The sequence below is a fragment of the Chenopodium quinoa genome, unplaced genomic scaffold (genome assembly GCF_001683475.1).
Source record: "Chenopodium quinoa cultivar QQ74 unplaced genomic scaffold, ASM168347v1, whole genome shotgun sequence".
Lineage (NCBI taxonomy): Eukaryota > Viridiplantae > Streptophyta > Magnoliopsida > Caryophyllales > Amaranthaceae > Chenopodium > Chenopodium quinoa.
Window position 1 is genome coordinate 1574934 of NW_018743014.1, and position 13023 is coordinate 1587956.

At 37.4% G+C, this 13023-nt stretch overlaps 1 protein-coding gene across 1 annotated transcript; it reads right to left on the bottom strand.

Moving 5' to 3' along the window:
- Positions 1-254: 254 nt before the first annotated feature.
- On the bottom strand, positions 255-6629 carry LOC110729882 (nuclear poly(A) polymerase 4-like). Its single transcript, XM_021909667.1, has 12 exons — positions 5935-6629; positions 5764-5841; positions 4603-4710; positions 3869-3931; positions 3617-3778; positions 3182-3295; positions 2885-2947; positions 2434-2763; positions 2158-2322; positions 1072-1944; positions 691-767; positions 255-583 (listed from the first exon to the last, which is right to left on the bottom strand). Exons 1-12 carry the CDS (start codon positions 6037-6039, stop codon positions 571-573), a joined length of 2151 nt encoding a protein of 716 aa, XP_021765359.1. The 5' UTR covers positions 6040-6629; the 3' UTR covers positions 255-570.
- Positions 6630-13023: the final 6394 nt, after the last annotated feature.

Genomic DNA, 13023 nt, shown 5'->3' on the forward strand with positions numbered 1-13023 from the left:
CCATCAAACCAGATAAGTCCAAGGTGAAGCACCACAACTCTTCCCCCAAGTTGAAATGCCAACACAAGCACCACAACTCTTTCCCCAAGTTGAAAGGCCAACACAATCAAACCAGAAATGGCAATGCTTCCATAATTTCTACATTTTCTTTTTTTTTTTTTTTTTTTTTACTTGATCTGTTCTCTCTTAATTTTTTTTTTCCCCTTTTTTTTTCTATCTTTAATTTTTTTTCCTTTAAATTTTTTTCTAAGTTATTTTTTGTGTTTTTTTTTTTTTTTTTAGAATTCCAACTTCTGCTGCTCAGTTACATCTAGTAACCCAAAACTAACTGCACAAATAACAGCAGGACAGAAGTTGAAACTGTCTTAAATCTAGCCTATGTTGTATTGTCTCGAACAACCAAGCAAACCTGAAACAGACAAAGGGAAGAAAGCCAGCAACACAATATTGCACTTACCCGAGAAACTGGCTTTCTCTCCCACCCACCAACCTCACGCCAGCGCAGTCATTGTGGATCCAGGTTTCTGCAAATGTCCATCAGATTACTACTCTGCCCCACTTCAAGCTGTACTAGCAAGGCAGCCTGAAAAATATCACAGAAAATGCAACAACAAAAGCAATATAAAGATGAACATTGTAATGAATATAAGTTACATAAAAAAAAGGATTCTAAGTCAGAAATAGGCATGCCTTATAACTGGATCTTGAATTGTTCTAGAGTCCGCTCCAATGCTTGCCTTCAACTTTACACCATTTATTCCATTTGTCTTCACAACATAAACACAAGAGTCACAAGTAAGCAGCTCAGAAAACAAACATAATATGCTCAAGACATAAAAGACCAAGGAAATTCAGAATAAAAGTAAGTTAAGTGACCAGCCAGCTTTTGCTCAAACTATTAGTTAAATTAATCTCCAAAGGAAGCGTAAGCATAATTGCAGTAAAAGACACAGTGAAAGAGGACAGAGCAGCAAAAGGCCAATATTGTATAATAAACATTCGAACAATGAACTACAAATTTTGGAGCCAATACTGAGATAATAATAACAGATAAGAGTAAAAAGATAAAACCTCAGATCCATCTTGCAATGCTACATTGCTCTTCATGAAATCACCCTTTGCAGTGAGCAAGCCAGAAACTTCCTCAAACGAATCATTTTGAATTAAACTCTGGTTTACACTTCCTTCAGAACTGCTAATTTTCTCACCCTCTTCATTTGCCTTAAATTCCGAATCAAGATCCCTGAAAAACCCATTGCTTGTAAGAACAGAGACAGCACTGCAGGTAGAGGTAGAAGGAATATCTGACTTTTCTGCTACTGAGACAGTACTGGCAGAAGAGGTCAGCCCTAAATCTTTAGCACCATAATCCAACACCGTATTCTTATCTGTCGATTCATACCCTGACACCATCCCTGGCGGTGAACCCCTATCTACAACAGGTGTCACATCACACTCTGGCAGTGGAGACCCATAATTATGCAGCACCGAATCAGGAGATACTGAAGCCCCACATGGACTAAGTGACCGCCGCTTCACCAGTTGCCCAGATACATCTTCACTAGAACACTTTCTTTTATGAGACCTTCCACCATTAACTTCATCTTTTGGACTACTTGAACTTTGCACTCGCTGGTCACCTAGAGACCTTGATAATCGAGAACGCTTATATCCCTCTGGAAAAACAAAAGCTGGAAGCAGCTTTCTACGGACATGGGACACATATATATCCATTCCTGGTTTCCAGTAAGAGTACATATTTATTGAATTCCTAAACTCATCAACTGTTGCACGAATATCAAACTGCTGTCCCTCCTCAGCAACCTCGCCTTGCTTCCTTTGCAAACCCATAAAAAATGCACAATGAGCCCTTTGCCTAGATGGATCAAACAAGTCATGCGGACAGGGATGGCACTGCAGTTTCCCAAGAGTATCACGTTCTATCTGAAAAGTACAACAGATAAAAACAAGACCTATTCAGAAAAAAACCAATAACGAAAAGCAGAAGAGACAACTAGAATTCATAAGATAACAAATAACAATTGTGTGCAATATAAATCAGCTTGACAAGCAAGCAACAATAAAGCTTAAGCCCCAGCAAAGACCAATAAAGCCACCACTAGTCCATAGCAGACAAAAAAAACAAAAATGTCCTACCATCAGAGTCAACTGTCTAAATCGGGATTCTACCCAACCTCTCCAAGAACGCAAATCATCAGCATCAGCAGCAATTATGTCAACCTGTAGATAGTTCTTATAGCTCTCAAAGAACATATATGGCTCAAACAGAGAGCCCCAGCGTGCCTTGTTAAGCTCAATATCCTATGATAATCAAGTAAAAAAAAAAAAACAACATTAGTGTCTTCTGAGTGATTTTTAAAAAAAAATATATAAATAAAAATAAAATAAAAGACAGGCTTCCAACCACCTTACCTGACAAATCTTGTTGCCAAACTCGAGCTGCTCCATCATTACCCGGAGAGTACTAGGCGAAACATTGTAGCTAGAATTCATGCAAGGGTATGCAGGCGTAATGATAGGCATGTGATGAGTACGGTCCCGATGATTCTTACGAGGATCCCAAACTGGAAATCCAAGCTCTTCCTCTTCAATCTCACAAAGCATCACAGGGATGGGCCAACGCCACTGGGTATAGACCCTAAAAAACCGAGAAACCAGCATACTTGGTACTGCGTTTGGATACAGCTGACAAACACGCGCAACTAGAATTGCCCAATTTACACCTCCAAGAAATCCAGTCACCTAAGCCAACAAATTGATGGAATTAGAAAAAGAGGGAAAAAAAATAAAATAAAATAAAAAACACACACTAAATTGGGAATATAATCAACAATAGCAACTCTGGAACAGTATAGAAACTCACATTTGAGTAAACACCTCGTTTTTTAGCCCAAAACTTGAGACACCGAAGCGCAGTGCGGAAATGCTGAAAATGGAAGATAGTTTATAAAATATAATCATTCAAGGATCAAATCAACAGCAAATAAAAGCTGCTAGTGGACCAGGGCTATAATCATATTGTACTAAAAATACAAAATCTAAAAAAAATAAAAAAAAAAATAAAAAAAAAAAACAACAAAAAAAAAAAATCATTAATAACTATAAACATGAAGGAATATAAAGCATTGCAAGGCTTAAGAACCCAAGTTTTCATGTGTACCTCAGTGTTAGGAACTAGCTTAAGAATTTGATCTGCCACCCTGCATCCATTTAAACTTCGAACAGTAGCTTCGTCAGCATTGTATAGAACCGAAACATCGGAAATATCCAAGTCCTGCAACAATGCAGCTAATATTGGAATAGGGGTACTGTAACTAACACTACCTCAAAAAGAGACACTGCTACCAAAAAAAAAAAAAAATGCAGTCCTGCAAGATATTATGCAATTACATGCTACAAACTTCGATAGTGCTGACTACAATATAAAGGGGGGTGGCATCAAAACAAGCACTACCTCATCACTTTTAACTCCTTAAGCAAAAGCATGAGGACAAAAATAAAAAGGGTAGAAAAAATATACTTCACAATAAGAACCATGTATAGTCCACAGAAAATTAAACCAACTAGAGTGTGAAAAAATCAAAGTACTACTTACTTCAGGAACAACCAAGACGGAAACACTTGCATACAGAAGATCAATAGAGATCCCATCAAACTTAAATTTCATAACTGGCACATGCGCATCAGGAATTGGTTGAAGCTCAGTAACTTCTACCAATTGTGCCAGAATATCATGGAAAATGTAGAAGAAATCCTCCTATTGAGCACAAGGTACAAAAACAATTAGAAGCTAGAACCCTGAGCAACATCAATGAAATTGAACAAAGAATTTAAGACCATCACTTACATCTCGATTAATATATGATGGCCCCACACATAAAGCATCTATATCAGCTCCAGGACCACTCACCTGTATAAGGCATGCAAAGGAGAAGTTTTAAATCGAATTAAGGCGCACACACACAGACAAAAAAAAAAAAAAAAAAAAAAAAAGTTTTCCGTTTTTTAAATATTGCACCACTTGCCTTTTAAGGAAGTTTCACAAATATTGCACCATATCCATTTTAGGAAAAAAAAATATTTGTGTTCACACTACAAATACCTTATATACCCTTACTTTCTAACACTTGATTCTTTAGTTTATGTTTACAATCACATGGCCAATTTTGTATTTTTACCTTTTTCTCTCTTCCTTTTTCCCACCAAAAAATTTGTGCCCAACCCTTATGGTGCAATATTAATATAACGGAGTAAGTATGAAAAGCAATTAGTATTTATGTCACACAACAAGTCATGTGCCTCCAACTTAATACACAAATAAATGAATAACCCTCCTTTCTGAAACATACTTTAATAAATCACAACAAGAATCTGATACCAGAAATCAGCATAGCAAACCAAAACAAGACACATTAATAAAACTATGAAACCAGACAAAGAAAACTTCCCAAATCTATAACTTCAGTTTTAATCAACAATGCATAATCAATCTCCTCAAACACAGATTCACCAGACAGATATTGTTCAATAGCAACACTCTAAATATGGTTTCACCAAAGCACAAAACAATTGATTTCTTACCCCCAGACAACAAGATCCAAAAGTGAGTATCAATGCATTAGCATCCTCAACCATTTGATCTGTATACCCTCTTAGCCGAGTAAGTTGTTTCACCCAATCTTTGACAAGCTGAGAAGTAGAAGTATGAATTAATACTCAGAATTAAGAAATTAACATGATATCAGAGAGCTATGAAATAGGAGACAACACAATAGAGATGATCATGTAAGGAAAAGGCAAATATAACAAGTGTAGATACATTCACGTATAGCAATGAATGCCATCCAAAACCAATTTTCTTCGAGTCTCTTACAATCCTCACCACACGAGTCATGCAAGAAAGTGAAGGCAAAAAAAAAGTAAATCCATATAATGTTGAAAAATTTAGACTACTTAGCAGTCTCTTACAATCCTCATCACACAGTCATGCTATAGTCAATAGTAAAATATTGCAATACAGAAACAATCTTAATCCTAAATCACAAGCTTGATTGAGTTGAATGCTTGATGATATAATAGTCCAATATAGTTCAAGAAGACCTCTACCAATACAGACACAATCTTAATCCTGATTGAGAATTTAAGATAAAATGCTTGGTAATATATATTTAATCCAACAGAGTTCAAGAAGATTTCTACAGCTCCTGGTGGCAACAAAATTTAGGACTCCAATGAATGGCATTGACATGGAAATAATCTGTCTCTTGACCTTCACCAGAGCAAATCCAAGGACCGATAAAAGGAATCACACGAGAAAGGTAAACAAAGAGCTAACAGCCACATTAAAGATCAACTCTTCTAAATTATTAAACAAAATACATTTTAAAAATTTACTGACACAAACCAACATATAATAAACTTTACCATAGTTTAACATTTACAGACTAGTTTAACTGATTTGCTATCGCGCTCTTCAGCACAACTTTATTCTTTACAAAAATTAGCTTAATCATAAAGTAATCTCCAACTGGTAAACAACAACCAACCCACTTTTCATGTATGATCACAACAGCCTCGTTTATATTAACTTCAGCAAGTCTAGGGCATTCATACAATTATGTCAACTAATTGACAATTATAATCAACAATCAACCGACAAAATCCCAAATTCGACAAAATCAACTAGAATTCATGTCAGAAATAAGAGCATAACTTCAACACACATCAACTTAGTTCTTATACCTCTCTAAGGCGAGCCAAAACCGCTTCCCTCTTCGCCGCCTCGCCATCGCTTTCATACAAACCAGAATTGACCAAAAACTGAAATTCCAATACGAGCGATCAACAACAATCAATTACCAAGAACAAGAATCCCTAATTAAAAATAAAAATTCAAGAATCAAATCAACAAACCTTCTCCAATTCCCGAGTCTTCTGCAAATCAACAGCAGAAGGTCCCGCCATAGAAATCGGCTTCGTCACTCCAAATTGCTTCACCAATCCTTCTGTACTCCCCATCCTTCTTCACTCAACAAAATTCTCTCAAATTTTCACCCGAATTCCCCAAAGCAAACGCTAAATTCACAACGATCTATCCTCAGAACCAAGAATTTCAAAAAAATTGAAACCCTAATAATCAAAATTCAATCCCGAAAAAATCACGATCAAACAAATTAGGAAAGAAAGAAGAAAAACCGCAATTCTAAATTGAGAATTGGGAAATTGTAATTGAAAACCGTAAGAAGAATCGGAACCCTAGAAAAATCGAACGAAGAAACGAATTGTAAGGTGGTTCCAATTCAATTGAGAGAAGAAGAAGAGGAGAGAGAAAGAGAGAGATTGATCGGTTTGGCGGCCAATTGATTTTTTTTTTATTTTTTTTGGGAGGGGAAGAGATTATTTAATATAGGAAGAAAATCTCAAAATCCGTAACTTATTCGGAAAAGGAAAATAAAAAAGATAGAAATATATAAATAATGGGAGTAATTAAAGGAAATAAAAGATATTGTTATTGTGATTTTAGGAAATTAGGGAAAGATAGATTTCAGCAACGTCGGCTTGAATTGAGTTAGGAATTTTGGCGTACTTTTTGTTGATCCTTATACACGTCTACGCGGGTATCTAGTTTATAGTAATTGTTGTACTTTTCTTTCCTTTTTTAGGACGGGGCTTTTAAATAATATCGTCGAGCGATGTTGGTTGATCTACTCGGTATCTTATTTGTACTCTTTCTGTCTTGAAATATTTTTTGGATATATTTGATTATTATAGTTGTTCAAGTAATGAATTGGGGTCGGATTAAATTTTTCTCAAGGATGTGAAATTTGCGAATTTATTTCTAGTAACTTGGTATTTGACTTGTTTAAACTTGTGACCAACAATTATAATTGTGTATTTTTTTTGGGATGTGGCTTTGGATATCTTGTACTCTGACTATGTAGTCTCTTTGTCTGAAATAAATTTATGTTTGAGAATAATTGGGGTAAATTTATGTAAATTATTTTATAATTTCGAAAAAGTTGATATATGATTTGTTTAAATTTTGTGAACAACTCATTTGTGTTTTACTTGTAAACTCATTCAAATTTGGTAAGGATTGAAAAAACATACTATTTGTAGTAAAAGTGACCTTCAACTAACAGTAACAAATATAATACTGCTTCACTAAAAAATTAATTAATAAAAACAATTTAAGTCCAAGAAATAACTTAGGTTTAATAGTAAAATAAAAAAATAAAAAAAATAAAAAAAGAATTTATTTTAGCAATAATAATCAAAGTTTAGCAAAAATAACCTTAGTTTAGCGAATATGATTAAGTGAAATGAACAGGGTCCAAGTGTTGTTCATATTTAACAATGGTTAACCAAATGTAAGTTACAATTGAAAAAAAAAAAGCGTTTGGTGCAGCACCTGCATTTTGGTGTATTCTTCTTTCTTTCCCGCTGCTCCTATCAACGCTTACTTACTTATGAGCAAAAGGGGGAGCCAAAAAAGAAATGTGAGCGCCTAGAGAACTTCGATTCGCCCGGCCAGCAGGCGGGCGGCGTGCTTATCTTGTGTGACAACACTAGAGAGCGAGTGGCTCTTCTAGGCAGGCAGCTGTGTGACAACACTAGAGAGAAAGCGGCGCTTTCGTTTAACATGCTATGGTCTCAACGCCCTTACGAGGTAGTGATGAGTTTCACGCGCTCTAAGCCCGGCCCGGCCCGCGCGCGGTTAGGAAGATTGGCCGCAATCTGAGCGGTACCACCCACCCACCGGCATTTCTTGACTTCCGTGGTCGAATCTATCGTAGTGGAATCTTGCATTTCCACGAGCGTGATCTCGCACGGAGTCTTATTCTCTTTGATGCTAATCTCATGGCCCAGCCATCCATCCCCTTCTTTTCTACCCTCTCTCTTATTCAATTGATAGAAAGAGGTCCTGCGGGAATGATTATAATACGATGATAGCACCAATGATAGAAGCAGGGGCTAGGAGCTACTCATTCTAAGGATTTTTCGGGATACTGATCGAACAGATCTTCATTCCGGGAGAGTCACTACTCGACGAGTTAAGCGAGACAAGTCCAATTGAAAGAGCCTAGGAGTCCCCGGAAGATAGAGGCAAGACAAGCCAATCCGCTATTCTTCCTTTGCGCGGACGGATCACTCGCGGCACACATTCTATATGCTCGATGATTCCAATGCGCTACTGAGCCTAGTGTTCCCGTTGTTACTACTGGTCCTGCCTCTACTACTACAGTGCCTCCTTTGCCTGTTGTGGCCACTCCAGCTCAACCTGTCCCTCAAGTGTCCTCTGATGATGATGGGGGATGGAAAGTGGTATTTCCACAGGGTTGGTGCCAAGCTCTGGATGCTCTAGAAGGCTCCAATCCTGCGTTCTAACGAGACACTCGGGTCGGAGCGCAGCGTAACTAAAAGAGCCATTCCATTTAGGACGAGACAGAATGGGCGGGCACGAGCGGTCTAGTGTCCGAGCCGATTGATCAGACGACTAGTGGTTCGTATGCCTACTTTACCTACTTGACGAAAGGGAACGCACTTTGTTTCGTTTCCGGGTTTATGGATTGGATTCAGTCAGCGTCACGACATATTTGAGCAAGGAATACTCGTCTTTCTGCTAAACAAGATGTATTGAACTCATAATTCATCAATGCCAAGAGCTCCGTCAATCCGCTATTCATTGATAGACGAAGCTCTCTCTTTATCATCTCGTGCCAGATGCAACAAAGGATGAGTCCTTTTTCCTTCTCGCGAACCACGAGAGCGCCTAGCGCCCAGAAGAGCTTCTATGTTTTAATCGGATACCAATTGCTTGGATGCTTTTGAAAGCCTCGAGATGACTTGCTTGCTGAAAAAAATCTTTCTAGGGGCTCTTGGCCCAGACAACGTCCTAGGCGTAGAGGAGATCGGAGCAACAGAGAACGCCTAGACGATGTTTTTCTTCCTGGGCTGCAGTAAGTAGATCGAGAGGTCGTTCCGCCCCTTGTCCCCGAAAGTTCCAAACCTTGACGGTGGGGCTTTTAGGTATAAGTCAGCGGTTAAAGAAAGAAGGAGTCTCGGTATGGAAGAGCAGCTGATTTCCTCCTATTTGTAGCTCCACCCGGCTTTTCAAGACCGGGGCTGGCGCGAGGCGAGTGGGAGCCAATCTACTGTAAGCGTTGTACCAAAGCTGGTCATGACTGTGGTGTGAGTAAACCAGTTGAGAGAAAGAAGAAAGCACAAGAGAAATGGGTGCCTAGGGTGCAAGCCCAACCAGACAGTGAGTTGCATCATGAGAAGGAGGCACGCAAGACCAATGAATGGACTATACCTCGTAGAACAGTTGCTAGAGAGAAACCTGAAACATCAAACCCTGCTGTTGTGGTGATGAACAGGCGGCTGGTATACTACCATAATGAAACTGCCTTTTCTTTTTTTTATTCGGATAGGATTTCTGTTGGCTTCGTTGGGAGGCTCGCGTAGTTTGTTACGTCAACTCCAAAAGGAGAAATTGCGTTGGAATTGAGAAAGTTACGTAAAGTTCATAATTGTATAAAAGGAGTCAAAGTAGTGACTGCAGCGCATCGAGGCATTTTGCCCGCATCTTCGCTATGTATACTAGTTCAAGTGATTATCCATTTGAATTATGGCTTGGTCTCAGAGATCCTACATAACCGCTGCTAGGAGTTAGCACGAATCAACTGTGGGGACTTGCCTAAACTGGATTGGATCAATATAATATTCAACATATGGCACTGCCTCAAAGGCCTTACCATACCACTTAGCTCAAGCCAGTCTAAGTGATTGGCTGAATACCGAGAATAGAGTCTCCTCTCAATACATCCTAAGCTATGCTTTTGGAAAGAGGGAAGATTGAAGCTCCTTGCTTGGGTTCGAGTTTGAGATTTGAGGCCGGTTTTCAATTCGCTTCTCTCTCTCCGGCGAGGTTTGAACTTCGCATGGTGGGAAGGCTTTCACAATTCGCATCTTCCCGTCCAGCAAAGAGGGTGAAGGGGAGCGGGCAGCAAGTTGGAGGACACTGCGGAACCGCGTGATTGATCCATCTGCGCGATTCCCTATCTTGTAACTTTTAATAAATCCAAACAAATTCAAATTAAATAAGTTATGACAATAAAATGTGCATATAATGCACCTAAATAACCTTAACAAGGCTCGTTAGTTAACTACAAGGTTTTTTCTTAGGAAGATTTTTCTAATTCCCTCAAGGGTTTCACCTTTAAAAGGGTTTTCTAATCCCCAAATCTAGTGTTTTTTTTTTTTTTTTTTTTTTTTTTTTTTTTTTTTTTTTTTTTAAGGTTTTCATTCAATCTTCTCCCTTTTCACAACTCTTCCATCTATTTTTTCCCCAGTCTCAGTTGTAAATCTCAGTAAGGGCTTCCACTGGTGTTCTTACCAATGGTAATCCCTAAAAACTATTTAATTGGTTTTGATAAATAAATTTCATCCTTGAGATAGAGTGGTTATATTATTGTATTTATTTTTTTTATTTGTTCGCCTGGTGATGATGGAAGATATAGGGTATCATATTCTCAGTAAGTATGACTACATGAGTATTTTCACCCAATACACTATGCATCAGTCGGATTTTAGATGAAGTTTTTTATAATGGTGATTATTGATCGAATAATTAGTTTTGAGTGTTATGTACTAGTATTGGAATTTTAGATTTTCTTATGAATTGTTTGTAAGTGCCATTAGAATATCTTTTATTAATGATTTTTTTCTTCCTATCAAAAAGAATTAAATAAAACTGATCTGATCAAAGTTGAAATTAATAAAACCAATTTTTCCTTAATTAGAATAAGGATATTTTTTATTTTAACACCTAATAAAAACCCGAAAATGGTTTTTAACACCCCCCAAAAAAAACTTTTATTTTAACACCTGACAAAAAATATAAAAATGGTTTTTACCACCATTTAACTGATTCCGTTTAGGAATCCGTTAAGTGGGTTCATGAGCCACGTGTCGCTTTATTATTGGCCAAAAAATTAAAAGTAAAAAAACAAAAAAAAAACCTAAAACTACCCAGCCACCCTAGCCCCACCGTCGCCCCACCACTGCCACCTTCTTCTTCAGCTTGACCCATAGCCGGCGCACCACCTCCCCCTCCCTCACCGGTCGACCTTAACCCATCCCCGCCTACTCAATCATAGCAGCTCCACCTCCCCCCTCTCAATCACCTCACGCATAAACCCAGAATTCGTCGCCATCATCAGCCACGAATTTCAATTTGCTCTGCGTTTATGGCTGTTGCTCCAAGAACGGCCACGAATTAGTTTTTTTTTCTTTTTTTTTTTTTTTTTTACGCTCTCTCCCTCTTCTAAGACGTTAAATTGGCATTAAACGGGGGTCCCTTATTGCACGTGACAACAAAGCCAAAAAATATTTTTAAAAGCCATTTTACGGAAAACGAAGCAAGATATTTACTGAATTGCATTTGATTAACGTAAACAAAGTGTGTAACCTGGCCTCCCTCTTTAAATAATTGGGCTACGAAAACGCCGCATGATTGGCCACTTGCCCACTTGGTAAGTATAGAAAAGTCCAACAAGTCAAACGGTGGGAACAATATTTGATAAGGTCATAAGGATATCCAATGACTCATGACCCATGACATGACCCACTCTTAAAGTATCATGGCAATGCCCCACTAGTCCACTTGAATATGCATATCCCATGAATTACGAAACATGTAAGCCCACTAACTTAGAACATGCACAAATCACAATTCAGCCCAACAAAAGAGGTACTATTCCAACTCCAATTGTTATCATACCTCAAAGTCTTCAAAACTGCCTCATTCCCAAAATACACCTCCCTTCCATCTGTATTTTACGTGGTTTTCATCACATACTTTTTTAACTATATATGAAAATCTTAAGTTACAATGAACCAAATATTATGAAAAGTTTTCCCTTCAAAAAAGAAAAAAAAATATTATGAAAAGTTTAAGTTACAATATTTAGTTAATCGAATTTAATAAGAATTTATTTAGCTATCTTTAATTTACTACTCCGTATTACTATATACAGTAATAAAGTAAAAGGGGGTGTTAAATACCACCATCAAAAGTGATCATAACCGCCAATATTTAGTGTAAATGGACAACCATGACCTTAGTATTTCACCACTATTTTTCCTCTTGCCACCAATCACTAATACCTTGACACCACTACCCTTACCGGCGACAATCACCACCACCCTGAAGTAGTATGGGCATATATAGTTACCCATTCACACCAATTATTGACAGTGGTGATCATTTTTTATGGCAGTGTTTAGCAATCTACTTAAAGAGTACAAATTTACAAAGTAACCATATACTTATGAATAAATGAATCAATTAAAATAAATTTAAATCAATTAAATTAGTTTTAGTTAGTAAGATTTGGTTGCATTATTATTCACAAAAGAGGTTGCAAACTTGCAACCTTTCTACTTTAGCAGCAGGGAGTAGTCCTCTACAATTTAACACGGAGTATGTTGTAATTTTTTTTTTTTTTTTTTACACAAGCAAATTTATAAAAGAAATTGAGATTTACTAAAGTTGTAAAATTTTGAGGAAAGCCATCTAACCATACTAACTCTAAACAATTATGAGTAGCATTTTAACGTATCATTTTAGTGTAAAATGTGCCAATGTATTACCCGCCCTTATTTGTCCCGGAAAAAAAAAATAGTATCATTTTAATGTAAAATGTGCCAACGTATTACCCGCCCTTATTTGTCCCAAAAAATAAAATAGTAATGTCACGAACTATATTTGCATTCACGAGCACATTCGCATGATATGTCTTCAATGCTTCATATATCATACACGTCTACATAGTTTCCCTCTCATTAATATTCAAACAAAGTAATCTTCAACCTTCAACTTGTGATGACTAATTAATAAAGACATAATGAAGAATGAAGTATGCATGTCAGCAGTAGGTATAATGAGTGAAGGTAGGGTTAATGTACACCATCATGACCATTCCAGTCTTCAATATG